Consider the following 17881-nt stretch of genomic DNA (forward strand, 5'->3'; position numbering starts at 1 on the left):
GTAGAAACAGTCGAAATGCTAGCACTTCATTACTTAAGAAGTCCAAAACATCTAGCCAACTACAAAACAAGATGACCAAATTAAACAAGAGCTAGCTGCCTAGTTTTTATGTCCAGAGAGATTCTCTCTTTACAGGGTCTTGCATTACATGACTAGTGCTAGAGGACGTAAAGCTGAGGTAAGATTGCAGATTATTATTGAAGTTATAATTAGTAGCGTTACTTGTTGAAAATGGTGATGATTTCTCGACATGATGAGGTTCCATTAGACACGTTGTTGGCAAGCTGGGAACAGGCTCTTGCTGCATTTGGATGCATAATATCTCTGCTTGAGCTACAGCCAGTTGCATTTGTAATTGGGAAACTTGATTCTGTAACAAGGAGATTGCACCTACACATCCATAAACTGGGTCTCTCACTCTTGCATTTGCTTCATATACCAAACTGCTTACTGCATCTGCTCTTTGTTGTACTGGAAGTTCCTGAATATAAATGTATACCAAGAAAAAAGATATCTTACAAAATGTTGCATAACATGAAGAAACCACCCCTCTACGTCGGTGGCGGAATCAGAATTTTCGTTACAAGAGTCAAAATATAAAGAAGTAAATACACTACTATATGTATATAAAAGTCATTTCAAGTTCATTTGTTTTAATGCATCGGGGATGTCCGGATTTACGCCATGTAGAGCCGACTGAAGGGATAAGTGCTAGGAGTTTCTCCATTTGACATTTTTAGTCTTTTCAAGTTTTATTTTACTTTTAAAAGAAACGTATACTTAAATGATTGCACAACCCTACGTGAAAGTTACGGGTTTAATGTTGTTTTTTGTGTTGATGTATTACAGTATTACATAAGAAGGATGTATAAAGGGGAGAGGAAGAAGGAGAAACCTGCAACATCTTGCTAACGTTGCTAGCACCAAACACCTTGTGAACAATGGCAAACTTGTGGGGATCATCAGGAGGAAAGTAAGGGGCAAAGATACAGTCTTTGGCACAGCGACGCCTTAATAATTTGCAGGAAGCACAAGGAGAACTTCCTGATCCCATTTTGTGCCAAAAAGACAAGTTGAACTAAGAGAAATTTCTCTTCAACGAGAATTAATTAAGGAAGAGAGATGTAGTAGTAGTAGTATGTAGCTAGGACAAAGTGTAGTTTGGAAGAGAATGAGCTGGGAACCTATTTATAACGCTTTAGGAAGAGTTACTCTTGTATAGAATGGATTGATAAATAAAATATATTGTGAACACTTCCAATCAGAAAATATGAGGCCCATTAAATATTAATCATGTAAAATGACATCATAAAGTTGGATCTTCATGGATATAGAAAAGAAAACACAAAAAAAATCATTTCGAGCTTCATTTACTCTTTGAGTTAGTTAAAGTAGGTAAATAAGGAAGACATTACACATTTGGTTGCTCGGCCAAAAATATTAACTGCACTCAATATACATTTACTACACTTGTTATACACGACTAATATATTATATATCTGCCGATTATTTCTAGGGTAGACGGCTATTTAGATTAATTACTTTTAACTTAAATCATAATGAGGAATAAAGGTTGAGAGGCTGACCACCGCCAAGATGCGTTAAAGGTCGGCAACTATTTAAAGGTTGGCAACTAATTCAGTTTGATCAAATTCCACGTTTGATCAAATTCCACGTTATTGTTTGACTCATGTATATTTGAGATCTATATATACGTGTAGCAATATACTAATATTGACACTAGCTAGTTGTAATAAATAATGAATAAGGTTGCAAATGAAATATTTTTAAAGAATAGAAGAAGAAGTGCTTTTAATTAAAGACTAGATAAGACAAGGGGCAATAAATTCATGGTAGAACAACTAGGGTTAGGGTTTAGCAAAATGGTGAGTAACGATGCAAAAGTCCTAGCCCCGAGCAAGAGAAAGATGAGCTCGACGTGAATGTTTGTTGGCGGACATTCACATGAAAACATAAAATTTGGTTTAGGTAATATGTCTTTCTAATAACCTGTTCAACCACTGTTCCACTTAATTAGGTGAAAATTGGATACAAATTAGCCAGATTACCCAAATGAAGTTAAACATTAATATAATTGTGTACAAGAATTAATAACAGTATCACATTTATTATAACATGATATTTTTATTCTATTTTCCAAGTTAATTACCAGATCATACTTATTAAACAGTTATCTCTTATATATTGCAGGTAATTAATGTGAGGTCTAAAAAATTACTTATACTACTAGACTACTAGTGCAGTGCATAAAAGAAAGCAGGAGCCACTAATAAGATTTCAGTCCATTTTGTAGGCAAAAGAAGCTCGAGCTATGGTAAGAGAAAATTACTACTGTCTATTGAATTTCAAAATACTACTCCTTCCGTTTCAAATTATTTGTCATGATTCTCTTGTACACACCTATTAAGAAAAATTAATTAGGATGAGATTTTGACTACTTGATCCTTATTCATGTCTTAATATTTAATCTTTCTTCATTGGTATTTGAATAAAATTATCCATAATTGAAGTGTTTGTAATTTTCGAGGATAATTATTACTAAGGGTAAAAAAGAAAAAAAAATAATTTTGTCTCGAACTTTAAAAACAAATAATTTGAGACAACTATTCTTAATAATCATGACTAATAATATGAGACGGAGAGAGTACTAATTTAATATTGGCGCAATCGAATGGGCAAACCTTAAATTCTTCCTCTCATTTTCCACATTTAGACCTTTTAAGGTTTAACTTGTGTCAATCGACTTGTCCACCGGCAGCCGAACAATATTTTGATAGACATTAATTAAGGAATCTTATTGAAGGAAATTATTGTTTAGTCTGTAAACCATGTGTTAAAGTTGTTTAATCTACAAAATACGACGTGCTTAACACAAATTCCAACTTCCAATTACCTCTATAGTAATGGCTGGAAAAGCCATCAATCACCCCTATGTACATATACGAAATATTATGTTCGAGCATATTTAGCAGATCTACTGAATTCAAATGCTATGAGCTAAAATCTTGTCTGATAAATTCTTTTCTCAAGCTTAAAGAGAGAGAAGGAGGGAGGCGGCTTAACACAAATAGCCAGTCTAATTCATTGTTTACTCTTTCTAGCTGGTATACATATATTATTATACATTAATTATATGCACTGCATACACAAGTTTGTACATATATTATACATCGGCTAACTATTTTTAATTTACTGGTTAATGGGCAGCTATTTAGGTTAATTCTTCTACTTGTTTTTTAACTTTCTTGTTAGAAATACACAATCTACTTCCATTTAAAGGAGAAAAAAGTTTATGTTTGTAAGATGAAGCCCAAAAATAAACAGCCCTCTCACATAGTACTTTTTTTTCAAGAGCAAGAATTAATTTTCAAGAGCAAGAAAATTAATTTTGGCGAGTTGCTTGTTAATTTTGTCCAAGTGTCGTCCCTTTAACATCCAAGAGTTGGAAAAGTTGGATATTAATTGGAGACGACCAAAATGAGAACAAAAGGATTGTAATTTAATAGGACATGAGTGGTAACTGGTAACATGCACAAAATTAAGTAATTTAAGCTGTTACACATCAGATTCACACCAGTAAGTAGTTGGCATGAAAATGAAAAGATTCTTCTGTAGTTATGGCTTAGCACGACAACTAGAATTAAAAATCTCTATCAGCAAATTAGTGCAAAATGTATCACGAGGTTTCTGAAATGATACTCCTAAACAAATGAGAATTGAAGAACCCTAAGTTCGATTCTCACTCTTCAGCATTTAATGCTTTCCACATGATTCCAAACTTCTTATCTTCTATTCCGAGGAAAAGAGCTCTCTTTCCCAGCTACTAGAACACAATTGAATAATAATCATATCCAATTTTCTATGTTCACTAGTCTACTAACTAAGTCACTTTTTCGTTTGAATTTAACTTTTATACAGTGACAACGTAAAAATAATTTTATTACAACCAGATCATCTAAATAGGGTTGGGATTTTTATATAAGAAGTCGATCGAATTCACCATTTATATTTTTTAGTCGGTATACATAAATCATAAATCATATATATATATAAAAGCTATTGTGGACGGTTGTTTAGGTTAATTCTTCAATGTAATTATATGTTTCATGCATAAAAAGTAGGATCAATAACCTATAAAAGAAAGTATGTTACCTTTAGAATAAATTCTTTACATGTTAGCGTATATAAGTTAAATCCTTTGTTCCCTCCCACATCCACCCTTACAAAGTGCTTTTAATATTTAAACTGTATTACCTCATAAAATACGTAGTTTTTCTTCTATTTCAGTTTCTAATTTCAATTTTCAAATCTAAGTACCCTCTTAGCAAGAAGATACGTGGTCGACAGGATGAGAACCTTGTAAATATTGTTTATTGGGTTATGGCATAATCACTTATTTTAAGGTGATGAATAAAGTAAGAGTGAAAAACAGACATCTTCAGTACCGTCTTAGAGAAAATAAAAAACATGCGAGCTTCAATGCACCCATTAATTGCACTTGGTGATATGGAAGATTCGATTATTGGGAAAATGGATGTTTTCTTCTTTATTTTGTCTTTTTTTATGTTAAGACAACTAAAAGGATGGAAATTCAAGGTAATCTAATCTTTGACAGTGTAGCTACTTGCCTGCTTAGAGTTTTGGGGAGTTTGAAGAGACAACTTAGCGGAGATCCACTTGCTGCTGGAAAGCGCTCTTGGGTTCCCAAAGCTTCGGGTTCTATTCGACTGAGAAAATTTATCTTTTTTTCATTTTTTGGTTCAGTTTTGAAGGAAACCTTGGAGCAACGGTAAAATTGTTTTCATGTGAGCTTGAACCGTGGAAGCAGTCATCAATGCTTGCACTAGGGTAGGCAGTCTACATCACCCTTAGAGATGCGGCCCTTCGAACCATGTGTGAATGCGACGTACTTTGTGTACCAGGTTGCCCCTTTTTTTTATTGCAAACAGAAATGTAAAGGAAAAATCAAAGGAAAAAAAGTGGCAAACATTGGTGAGACTTAATTCCATGAAGACTATTGTCAAGCTATGTTGCTCGGACTCTCCGAAAATGATACCGGGTACGTGTCCAATCCTCCAAAAATAGTATACATTTTTGGAGGATCTAATACGGGTGCGACATCATTTTAGAGAGTCCGCGCGACATAGCAGCCAAGGCTCATTATGTCTAATGGTATCGTTAGAAGGTGGAGGTTTTTCGTACAATAGTGAGATAATTCTTACTATCCTCCTTGCCCTTGCCCTTCCCCGTGTAATGAAAATTTAAGAAAAAATTTCCAGAAAATCTAATATTTCCTCTGCAATGTCAAGAAAGGGTGAGTTAGGGCTAAGATCGGTCATAGTCGATAAGAGGATTCATTAAGAATCCATCATCAATTAGTTGTGAATGTTGCTATGCGTAATTTGATTTGAAGAAATTTTTATATATATGCCTGAGCCTTTTCTTACAAAGGTAACTCGCTGGTTTTGACCCGTAAGATTTATATAATCCAATTTGCTTAAGAATGAAAACTGACAGAAGACTCAACTGCATAGGCACGTGATTGCATGGAGAGGGGCCGAAGCTAATTAAATTTCTAGCTGCAAATGTACTCATTGTTTGTTGCTTAGAATTAACTACAGATTCCCTAAGAAACATATTTTATTTGAAGGCTTATCACCAGCATGCAAGGTTCATATTGCAGGACTCGGGTCAAGAAGAGACAAAGCAGGCAGTCTGACCTTGTCTTTTTTTAAGTATACTCTAAATTGCCATAAAGTGATGCTGATCACAATTGTCCAGAGGGGACGTCTAATTATTTATTATATTGCAGGAGCAAATGTTGAACAGGAGAACGAGTAGATGAATCAAGAGGTTCTTGCCACAGCACAAAAGTTGGCTCTTTTCGCAGGCATACGTATACGACCAAATTTCTTATAAGATTCAAATATATCGCAGCAACTGTATCATGCTATATCAAAGTAATCATCTGTGGGAGAGATTGTACTAACCATATGGAAGGGCAGTTGATCTCTTTGTCAAATTGGTGATCTTTAATATCGTAATACTTCAAAGAAAAATCATTCCTGCACTACCAAATTGTAATTAAACGATGAAATTAATATGATATTTGGCATTAAGTGGGCAGGGGAAGGAAGCATATTGGCAGAATTATCTACCAAAATATTTGGCACGTCTCCAGACGCTTCTTGGTTCTGTTCCAGATGTCGATGTTCATCCAATTGGCGCCTGTGTCGTCTTTTGATTCCATTTCTAAATAGAGTGCTTCCTGAGCTTTTGGCTTCCACAGAAATGTAGGATTCTTCTGAAGTCTCCAGAATTGTTTTCTTCTTGAAATACTCTGCTGCCTGCGCCTGAACTAATGTACCACTAGAAAGCTTTAGCAATAACGAACTGATAATTGTTAACCTCCCCTTCGCCGCCCCTTCTTGTTACATGCTCTGAAGGAACATTTGATGACATTCCACTAAATTATAGAGTTCAATTCAATAATCCAATCCAATGATTGAACTATGACATGTCAAGGATATACAATGCATAAGAAGTCAAAATCAAAGCTAAAAGTCCTTAGTTTTTCTTCTTTTGTTTTTTTTTTACTTCTCAGGCTGCTGCATCCTTTACATATCCCTGATTTTTCCATATAATTAAGATATATCAACTTGCTCAAATTCTGCTATTCTCATCTTTCCTTGCAGTTTCTATTTTCTTGATGATTCACAGAAAAGAAGCTAATAGCTATATGTTAAAAGATACTAGTTTCTGGGAGAAAAGTACCTTCTAAAGCTAAACTAAGGAAATACAACTATCTTTCCTACTTCCGTTCTACCCTTGAGTAATTATAAGCAGATTCTAAAGTTTTCAAGTATATCCTTATTGTCATTGTTAAATATTTTTGCACTTGCTTTCATCAAATACACCAAAATAGATTCTGTGCTAGGAAAAATACCAATGCCATTCTTGAGGATTACAAAAGTTAATGACTAAAATACTTGTATTTGCGTAAGACGCGAGGGATGCATACTGTGCAACATGCTCTGGTCCAATCTTCCTCAAGAAAACAGACTACTTTTGCAGGAACTGAACATAGAGTGGTTATCTTTTCTTGGAATCACAAATAAGACTACTCAAAATGAGTCAATTCAAACAACATAACTGAAAAGCCATGTGAGACTTATCATCCCATAGTCAGCCTTGTACATGTATGCTCTAATGGACCTTTCATGAAAATGTTAAATGGTTCACACAAAGTTGGTTCTAGAAATTGTAAATGCTCAAGATAACATGAAATATTTTTAGACAAGGCCATAACATTATCTCCTCTGCTATTAAGTAAACAGGAAATGATGATAATAGAAGCAAATCATAGAGCATACTGCATAGTATACCGAAGTTGAGTACGATTGACGTTAACTGTTGGACTTTAAAGGTATTGGGCTTCAACATTGGGCTTTAAAGTCTAAGAGTGTGAATTGAAAATGGTGGGAAATAAAATGGAGGAAAATGAAAATTTGAATAAAGTGAGCTTTTGACTTGCACTTTGTCCCTCATTGGTGAGGGACAACTACATTTGTGTGCTTATATATAGAATCACTTCTTAAAGCTCTTAAAAGGAGTTGAAGAAAATGAACCCTCGTGCCGTCGTCGTCGCTCGCTCGGCTCGGCTTCGGCTTGGACAAAATTTATTTAATTAATTATTTAATAATTAATTAAATGCCAGATCACTGCTGAAGATTCAGAAGGATAGTGTGGCCGCGGTCCTGGCGTAACCGCGGTAGGACCGCGCAGCGTAAACTTCTGAACAGACACCTTTTCCAGAACAAACATCACACCTCTTCCAATAATTGCCTATAAATTCTGAGGCATGGCTTCGTTTTTAACACATCAAAAACATTACAGAACTTCCTTCTTTCTGAAAATACTGCATTCTAATTCGCAGTGTCTCTCTCTCAAATTCGTAAGTGTGATTTTGCTTATCCTGCAGTTTGTATTACCACTGTTGCAGGAAGGTTTATTCTGTTTCATCCTGGGAGGATTTAATCCATTACCTTGGCAACTTGTGAGGGGGTTAAAATTCCTTAAGGACGCACAAGCAAATTGTGGACTCGGAATATTTCTTATTCTTTACTGTTTTCCAGTTTCTTTTATTCTTCTAACAATTTTCTGATTTTGTGTTTTAACACAGTAGCGAACAACAAGCTTAAGGAATTTTAATACTAACGTTTCTGTATTGAAATATATATTAAACTGTTATTTATATTTTGTATACTGGTTTGGAGACTAAAGCCTTCGTGCTTTCTACTCCAATAATTGTTCTATCCGGTTTAAAGTATATCAAAACTTTACCGGAATAATAAACGTACGGGTTTGAAGTATATAAAAACTTCACCATTGTTACGTGTTGTATGTTTGGTTTGGTATTCAGTTTGAAGATATCAAAACTTCACTGATTTAACAAAGTTCTGTTTTGTTTCCAACTCTACAGAAAAATGACGAATGAAAACCAAATTAATGGAAATGTTGCAGGAACGGGTGCTACTGTTACGAGTGTTGCTGCCTCGTCAAGTCGTACAACTCCTGCTCATGCTATGGCACTAGCAGAAAAACCCGGAAAGTTTTCCGGTATTAACTTCAAACGTTGGCAAATGAAGATGCTCTTCGATCTTACTACGTTGAGTTTGCAGCGATTTATCAAGGAGGATCCTCCGGTCCTGGCTGAAGGCACTCCGGATGACGAACAATTTGTTGTAACTCAAGCATGGAAACATTCTGATTTCTTGTGCAAAAACTACATTTTGAGTTGTTTGGAAGATAGCTTGTACAATGTCTATAGTGTCATGGAAACTTCAAAAGCGTTATGGAATGCGCTTGAGAAAAAGTACAAGACTGAGGATGCCGGACTTAAGAAGTTTGTGGCTGCAAGGTTTTTGGATTTCAAGATGATTGACACGAGGTCGGTCATAACTCAAGTCCAAGAATTACAAGTCATTGTGCATGACCTCCTTGCTGAAGGTATGGTCATAAATGAGGCCTTTCAAGTCGCTGCTTTCATTGAGAAGTTACCTCCGTTGTGGAAGGACTTTAAGAACTATCTTAAACACAAGCGGAAGGAAATGACACTAGAAGACTTGATTGTTCGTTTGAGGATAGAAGAAGACAACAAAAATGCTGAAAAGAAGTCACGTGGAAACTCGACAATAATAAGGGCTAACATTGTTGAGGAGGCGCCACAAAATAAGAAGAGAAAGAAGGCTTCTGGACCAAAGAATTACCCAAGCAAGAAAAAGTTCAAGGGTAATTGCCACAACTGTGGAAAATCTGGGCATAAGGCCGTGGATTGTCGTGCACCAAAGAATGATAAGAAGAAGAAGAATCAAGATAACATGGCTGAAAATGCTAAAGAAATGGAGGACTTGTGTGCCATGTTGTCTGAATGCAACTTGGTAGGAAATCCTAAAGAATGGTGGATAGATTCTGGAGCCACCTGCCATGTTTGTGCTAACAAGGAGTTATTTTCTTCTTATGCCCGCGCAGGACCCGACGAGACAATTTTCATGGGAAATTCGTCTACAGCCAAAATTGAAGGAGTTGGCAAGATTGCGTTGAAGATGACATCGGGAAAAATAGTGACTCTAAACCAAGTTCTCCATGTTCCAGAAATTTGCAAGAATCTTGTGTCTAACTCACTTCTTATCAAGAATGGATTCTAATGTATTTTTATTTCTAATAGTGTTGTACTAAGTAAGAATGATGTGTATGTAGGAAAAGGTTACCTGAATGAGGGCCTTTTTAAGCTAAATGTAATAGCAGTTCCTATCAATAAAGTTGATGCTTCTTCTTACTTACTTGAGTCAAACACTTTATGGCATTCACGCTTAGGTCACGTCAACTTCAAAACATTGCGAAAAATGATAAATTTAGAAGTATTGCCAAAATTTAATTGCATTAATTCCAAATGTCAAATATGTGTGGAATCAAAATATGCTAAGCATCCTTATAAGTCTGTTGAAAGGAATTCAAGTCCTTTAGACTTAATTCACACAGATATTTGTGACATGAAGTCAACACCATCTCGCGGTGGGAAAAAGTATTTTATTACTTTTATTGACGATAGCACGAGATATTGCTATGTTTATTTACTTAATAGTAAAGATGAGGCAATTGATGCTTTCAAGCAATACAAGAGTGAAGTTGAAACACAACTAAACAAAAAGATCAAAATGATAAGAAGAGATAGGGGTGGCGAATATGAATCTCCTTTTGAAGAAGTATGTTTGGAAAATGGCATTATTCACCAAACAACTGCCCCTTACTCTCCACAATCTAATGGAATTGCGGAGAGAAAGAATCGAACGTTGAAAGAGATGATGAATGCGTTGTTGATAAGTTCTGGTTTACCACAGAACTTGTGGGGGAAGCTATACTTGCAGCTAACCGAATAATCAACCGTGTACCTCATAGTAAAACACAGTCCATTCCCTATGGAAAATGGAAAGGAAGGAAGCCCAGCTTGAAATACTTCAAAGTGTGGGGGTGTTTAGCTAAGGTACAAGTTCCTAAACCTAAAAGGGTTAAGATAGGTCCAAAAACAGTTGATTGTGTATTTATTGGATATGTAACCAATAGTAAGGCATATCGTTTTCTCGTTCATAAATCAGAAAATCCTGAGATTAACGTTAAAACGATAATAAAATCAGATAATGCTGAATTCTTTGAAATTATTTATCCGTATAAAAAGGAAAGTGAAGTGACCTACCAAAAGTCAAAACGACCTCGGGAGGAAATAACAGATGGTATGCCTAATGAGTAAAATCCGAGAAGAAGTAAACGTCAACGGACATCTACTTCATTCGGTCCAGATTTTCTGACTTTCCTGCTAGAAAATGAGCCTCGTCCTTCAAGGAAGCAATGTCTTCCTCAGAAGCACAATATTGGAAAGAAGCTGTCAATAGTGAAATAGAATCCATATTGAGCAACCATACCTGGGAATTGGTTGATCTTCCTCCAGGTAACAAAACATTGGGTTCTAAATGGATTTTCAAGAAGAAAATGAAAGATGATGGTACTATTGACAAATACAAGGCAAGACTTGTTGTCAAAGGATTTAGACAGCGAGAAGGTCTTGACTATTTTGACACATACTCGCCGGTAACAAGAATTACATCCATTAGGATTCTAATAGCGTTAGCCGCCTTGTATGATCTTCAAATCCATCAAATGGATGTAAAAACAGCCTTCTTAAATGGTGATCTAGAGGAAGAAATTTACATGAACCAACCCAAAGGGTTTGTGGTTCCGGAAAAAGAAAAGAAAGTGTGTCGACTTGTTAAGTCCCTTTATGGACTAAAACAAGCACCCAAGCAATGGCATGCGAAATTTGACCAAACAATGTTGTCAAATGGCTTTAAGATTAATGAATGTGATATATGTGTTTACATTAAGAACGTTCCAAATCATATAGTCATTGTTTGCTTATATGTTGATGATATGCTAATAATGAGCAAAGACATTGCCGACATTCAAGCTACTAAGCGTATGCTTGCTAGTAAGTTTGATATGAAAGACTTAGGAGTTGCCGATGTAATTCTAGGAATTAAAATCCAGAGGACTCCTCAGGGTCTAGCTTTGTCTCAATCGCATTACGTGAAAATGGTACTTGAAATATTCAAACACTTGGAATTTAGAAGTGCAAGAACTCCAATTGACTTAAATCATCATCTTATAAAGAATAAAGGTGAAAGTACGTCTCAATTGGAGTATGCTCGTGTGTTGGGAAGCTTAATGTACATCATGAACTGTACACGACCTGATATAGCTTGTGCAATAAGTAAACTTAGTCGATTCACAAGTAATCTAAACAAACATCATTGGGTGGCAATGAAACGAGTTCTGGGATATTTGGAATACCCAAGACTACGCTTTGCACTACAATAAATATCCTGCGGTTATCGAAGGATATACTGATGCAAATTGGATAACCGGCTCAACAGAAACAAAGTCCACAAGTGGATGTGTTTTTACTGTTGGTGGAAGAGCAGTATCTTGGAAGTCTTCCAAACAAACGTGCATCGCTCGCTCTACAATGGAATCAGAGTTTATAGCTTTGGATAAAGCCGTTGAAGAAGCTGAATGGCTTCGAAATTTCTTAGAAGACATTCCGTTCTGGCCAAAACCTTTGGCTCCTATTTGCATACATTGCGATAGTGAGGCTTCAATAGGACGGGCAGGGAGCGTTATGTATAACGGAAAGTCTAGTCATATACGACGAAAACATAACACCGTTAGACAACTACTTTCTAGTGGAATTATCACCATTGATTATGTAAGATCAAAGGATAATGTGGCGGATCCGCTTACAAAAGGCTTAACTAGAGAGGGAGTTGAGAAATCATCTAAGGGAATGGGACTATGGCCAAGGACAAGTCAACATGGCGGTAACTCTACCTAGAATTTTGGATGCTCCGAGATATAGGTTCAAGGAGCTCAAACAAAGTTGTGATTGACCGGTTCAACATTGTCAAAGTAAAATCTTTGGTCCCTTCTCGTGATGAAGACAATGTTCAGTAACAAGGATAGAACTTTACACGTTATTTAATGATTACCTAAGTTTGATGTGGTATTTATCAAATAGTGTCAATCTAAAGGATTACACGTTTAGGAATCACCTATGTAAGTGTGAAGTGGAAGCCGCTTTAATGAGAATTTTGTAAGGCCAATTCTCTACACACTTATGAAACCAGGCGGTGTTCATTGCTGAAACGAACACAACAATGAGAACCAAAAAAAACGGTTAAGGGTTGATTGTGTGACATATGGTTGTCTAGGTATACACTAAAGTTCGACGGTTCAAAGATATCAAATCTACCGATTGACCGAGTATATCCGACATATGTTCACTACGGAAAGTTTAAAGGGAAACATACTTATCCAGATGCGATTAATCCTTACTTGCAAATCACACAGCTTTCATCTATGATCATTCTTGTTACAGTCATTCCCATTCATGTGGGGGATTGTTGGACTTTAAAGGCATTGGGCTTCAAAGACTTTAAGCATTGGGCTTTAAAGTCTAAGAGTGTGAATTGGAAATGGTGGGAAATAAAATGGAGGGAAATGAAAATTTGAATAAAGTGAGCTTTTGACTTGCACTTTGTCCCTCATTGGTGAGGGACAATTACATTTGTGTGTTATATATAGAATCACTTCTTAAAGCTCTTAAAAGGAGTTGAAGAGAATGAACCCTCGCGCCGTCGTCGTCGCTCGCTCGGCTCGGCTTCTGCTCTGGATTTGGATTTGGATTTGTCAAATGATCGATCGATAAGATTATTTTTGGACAAAATTTATTTAATTAATTATTTAATAATTAACTAAATGCCAGATCACTGCTGAAGATTCAGAAGGATAGTCTAGCCGCGGTCCTGGCGTAACCGCGGTAGGACCGCGCCAGAACACTGCTGCAGATTCAGAAGGCTAGTTTGGCCGCGGTCCTGGCGTAACCGCGGCAGGACGCGTAAACTTCTGAACAGACACCTTTTCCAGAACAAATATCAGACCTCTTCCAATAATTGCCTATAAATTCTGAGGCATGGCTTCGTTTCTAACACACCAAAAACATTACAGAACTTCCTTCTTTCTGAAAATACTGCATTCTAATTCGCAGTCTCTCTCTCTCTCAAATTCGTAAGTGTGATTTTGCTCCGTTCTTTGAGTTCGTTGGTATCCTGCAGTTTGTATTGCCACTGTTGCAGGAAGGTTTATTCCGTTTCATCCTGGGAGGATTTAATCCATTACCTTGGCAACTTGTGAGGGGGTTAAAATTCCTTAAGGACGCACAAGCAAATTGTGAACTCGGAATATTTCTTATTCTTTACTGTTTTCCAGTTTCTTTTATTCTTCTAACAGTTTTCTGATTTTGTGTTTTAACACAGTAACGAACAACATTAACTACGAAAGTCAACACATGAGTGATCTTAATGAAATGCTAATACTTGAAAATACCTGATCTTGAAGAAGCCGAGATCACAGCAATATCTTTAAGCTTCTTAATTTTTTCAATTACGAAGTCATCTTTTCTGGGGTCAACTACAATGTTCATCTCAAAGCATAAAAGTGCCTTTTCACATGCCTGCAAAAGTACAATTCCGAGGCAGATATTGAGATACGCTCGCAATAAGCTGTAGGATATTATAAAATCTCTAGAGTTTTGATGCCGTAAGAAACAAGGTACGTAAAGGTAAAGCACAAAATAGCTAGCATCGAGTGAAATACATAGCTTTTTTCGTCAGCAAGATGTTAAACATGCAATAGTTAAGTAGCTTGACCGATCTATTTCCTACCTCCACAAACTATTCATAATATTGTAGAAACAGGAAAACTCATAGCTAAGGGGAAGGGGTCAATTACAAGGAGATGTTTTCAGCAGTGAAGTGTAATTCCTAGTTATGTAACCTACATAAAGGAAAGGGGAGCCTTGGCGTAACTGGTAAAGTAGCTGCCATGTGACCAGGAGGTCACGGGTTCGAACCGTGGAAACAACCTCTTGTAGAAATGTAGGGTAAGGCTGCGTACAATAGACCCTTGTGGTCCAGCCCTTCCCCGGACCCCGCGCATAACGGGAGCTTAGTGCACCGGGCTGCCCTTTTATATAACCTACATAAAGAGATTTCCTCCAACAAGAGGCATAGAGAATTAGAGATAACCGGAGTTTTGGGATTTTCGCTGAATGTCAGATCAAATAAATTATATCAGTTATTCCAACTCAGCTAGAACCTATTAAAAAGTTCACTTCTGGCTGATTTACAAACATATCCTAAAGGGAAAACATGATGACACAATGAGAACCTTTAAGCTGTGATTTTGGGACTAGTCCTTTACATGCACATAAATGAACAACAAGAAAACAGTACGAGCAGTACTTTAGTTTATAATACTTCGACCTTAACATGCCCGTACCATACAATGAATTCTAAAGTAGAGATACAAAACTGACTAAGTGAGCTTAAATTTACTAAGGACTGCACATACTAAAAGTTCTATTCCGTGCCCATTTCCACATGTAATATGCTTACAAGTACAAAAAAATTTGACAGAAATTTACCTTCTTCGCGATGATACAAAAGCCATTTTCCAGTGAATGCTCAGCAAAAGTGAGCCACTCACTATATGAAACAAGAAGTCTCTGATCACTGGTGGCTTTTTGCTCTCTCATAAGCAATGCCTCATATCTCAAGGCCAAGCAACTCTGAATATCCGAATAGTCAAGAGTCACATACTTGGAACAAAAATAAGATATCACTAGTAATTATTAAAAAAAAAAAGACAAAAAAGAAAAATGGTAAAATAGAAGAAACTAAAACCACTATCAGTTATTTTTTATTAAAAAGTTTCACAGCATAGGATATGCCTACCACTTTGGATGTCGAATAACATTTAAGGCACCGTCACATCTGATAAGTTTTGTAAGCATCTCTGGCAAGTTCCAAACAGATGAACTTTGAACCACGGCGCCATGTTTATAATATCAAATAAGCTTTCACAACTATGTACAACGACATTCAGTTGAAGACTACGTACAGTAAACTTTTAAATCTCTCACTCCGCCAAATTGTGACAAATAATATGGCTACGAGTGATCAAATTGATCTTGTCTCCTTTGCTTCAAAGAACTTCAGCTTAAGCCATCAGGTCTATAGTGGCGCTTAGCGTTATTCCTTCATTACACTTATTGGAGAGTCAAATGGTTCATGTTCCTAATATCGCTTCTACTAAGTAATTAATTTTCTCTATTTTCCCCTAAGACATTTTGCATGTATATACAAAAGGAAGGATATATTTCCTTTACCGGTACAACCTAATACCAGTTTCTCCAGCCAGCAACTAATCATTGTTCACATCTTTTGCTAATCACCTTACCTCCTGCAACCACCACCAAAAGCACCACCACTTCTACAGCTGTATAAGTTATCCGTAGTCTACTAAGTAATACATATTAAAGTGCATTCGAACACTAAAATTCGCTAAAAAAGCAACTTCCGAAGCAAAAAATCTCCATGACATATATAGTTCAAAGAGGATACAATTACCGAACACAAACACCAACAAAATTTCAATAAGTCTTCTACTTATCACGAAATTTCAGCAAAATACATGGTATAACGCATCAGACTCTCTTTCACTATATGCATTTGTAGTGTCATCAACATCATCCTGCAAAAACAACTCCTATCTCCAAATAACTTTTTCTGCTAATAACTACTAATAATTTGCCAAATCAAAATAAAGAAGTACAAAATTTATGTATCAATATAAACTCGATAAAGCCAAAGCTTTATACCTCAGTATCTCCAATTAGAGCAAAAACGCGTACTAGAAAATCGACGATCAGAAGCTTATGCTCCGTAGATTTTCCAGCGATTTCCTGAATAATGCAGAGAGATTCGTTTCTCATGAACTGTTTCAAAGCACGCACCACTCCGTCCAAGGATTTGAAGTCGTTCGAAGCTAAAAAGGATTCTAGAACTCGAATAGTTCCTTCATTGAATCTGCACAAAAAAACATGCTCAGATCAAGCGCATTTTACTGAATCAGAATGAAAATTATTGATAAATCGGAAATAGAGACAGAGGAAATGAGCTCGGAACAAACCTCCGGCTTTCGATTTGGGATTGGAAAAGGGAGATCTGCTGCGAAACTGCAATTGACATCTTCACGAGAAGGAAATGAGGAGCTGAAGATTTGAAACTCCGCTTATTTAAAGGCTTTTCGAATTTGATTTTTCGTGCTCTTGGCTAAATTTCAAATAGCTCCTCCTAAAAAAATTTGTTATTAAAATCTCTTTTGTACTTGAAATATGTTAAAAAATATATTTATAACTTAAAAATTATTAAGATTTACCTAATATAAATCATTTTTTTTATATGTCGAACAAATTTCACAGTGACGTATAACTTTAAAAGAATTAGAACTGTAACGAATATATTGAACTTTCACCGCCTCTTGATTTCACTATATAAAAGGGATTAACACAATTAAGCACCAAATTTCTCTGATTGCAAAAGGTTGTTGGTCCAACTTGGATTTTAAAGGTGTACTACATTCTGAATTTAAATTTAAACTAAATTGCTCTTTTTTGTAATCTACTAGCAATATAATTTTAAATATGCAAAAATAATTGAGTTTACGGTAAAAAATTAGGTAAGAAAAAAGCTAGAGATGTGAGAACTTCTCTTTCTACAAAAATCTACTATCACGCTTCCTTACCTTCGTTCATCTTCTCCAAAAAATAACTAATAGATTATAGCTCTATTAAATTCCCTTTGCAATCTCTCAAGAACCACCTGATATAGGAAAAATGCAGATTGATGACCATTCCCCTCCCATAGGCCTAGGGCTGGGCATAATTTGATAAATACCGAATTACCGTACCGAAATCGAAAATTTTGGTATTTGGTATACGGTATTTTGGTATTTGGTTTAAGTTTTTAAAAAACTTGGTATTAGGTATGGTATTTGGTATTTTGATATAAAATACCGAAATACCGATACCGTACCGAAATATATATTATATTACACAAAAGACATATTATCAGTTATAACATAAATATAAAAAATCTAAAAATTTACTTCCCTTTATTCTCAAAGTTCATCAATTAACTCTAAACAAGTAACAAGACATTTCTAATGATCAAATATTCTTTTATGTATAATTTTCTCTATTTGGGTCGATATTTGCTAGTTTTGGACAAAATTTTTGTCAACAAACATTTTCAGTTTTGTATTTTTGAGCACTTTAATTAAGAATATTAGAGTGTACGGCTCTATGCACTAGTTAGTATTCAAACCGAATAAACCGAAGTTACCGAAC

General features: G+C 35.8%; 1 protein-coding gene across 5 annotated transcripts; it reads right to left on the reverse strand.

The window, feature by feature from the left end:
- Positions 1–358: 358 nt before the first annotated feature.
- LOC109207098 lies at positions 359–17016 on the reverse strand. Of its 5 annotated transcripts, none has more exons than XM_019369983.1 (7): positions 16663–17010; positions 16352–16559; positions 15116–15259; positions 14017–14143; positions 6180–6379; positions 6012–6091; positions 359–481 (listed from the first exon to the last, which is right to left on the reverse strand). In XM_019369983.1, the coding sequence occupies exons 1-7, from the start codon at positions 16719–16721 to the stop codon at positions 448–450; spliced, it is 852 nt and encodes a 283-aa protein (XP_019225528.1). In that variant the 5' UTR covers positions 16722–17010; the 3' UTR covers positions 359–447. The 5 variants fall into 5 exon arrangements, 4 of the variants coding, with proteins under 4 accessions (XP_019225528.1, XP_019225527.1, XP_019225526.1 ...); XR_002064966.1 differs by having other exon boundaries at positions 468–481; positions 6012–6086; positions 16663–17004; XM_019369982.1 differs by lacking the exon at positions 359–481 and having other exon boundaries at positions 5806–6091; positions 16663–16826; positions 16912–17016.
- Between the last annotated feature and the right edge of the window lie 865 nt (positions 17017–17881).

This window comes from Nicotiana attenuata, unplaced genomic scaffold (assembly GCF_001879085.1).
Source record: "Nicotiana attenuata strain UT unplaced genomic scaffold, NIATTr2, whole genome shotgun sequence".
Classification (NCBI taxonomy): Eukaryota; Viridiplantae; Streptophyta; class Magnoliopsida; order Solanales; family Solanaceae; genus Nicotiana; species Nicotiana attenuata.

Coding starts and splice junctions, on each gene's coding strand:
- LOC109207098 (XM_019369982.1), bottom strand. CDS start 16,721: ATGTCAATTGCAGTTTCGCAGCAGATCTCCCTTTTCCAATCCCAAATC. Junction 16,560..16,662: donor TCCCAAATCGAAAGCCGGAG/GTTTGTTCCGAG, acceptor TTTTTTGTGCAG/ATTCAATGAAGGAACTATTC. Junction 14,144..15,115: donor TTTGTATCATCGCGAAGAAG/GTAAATTTCTGT, acceptor GTACTTTTGCAG/GCATGTGAAAAGGCACTTTT.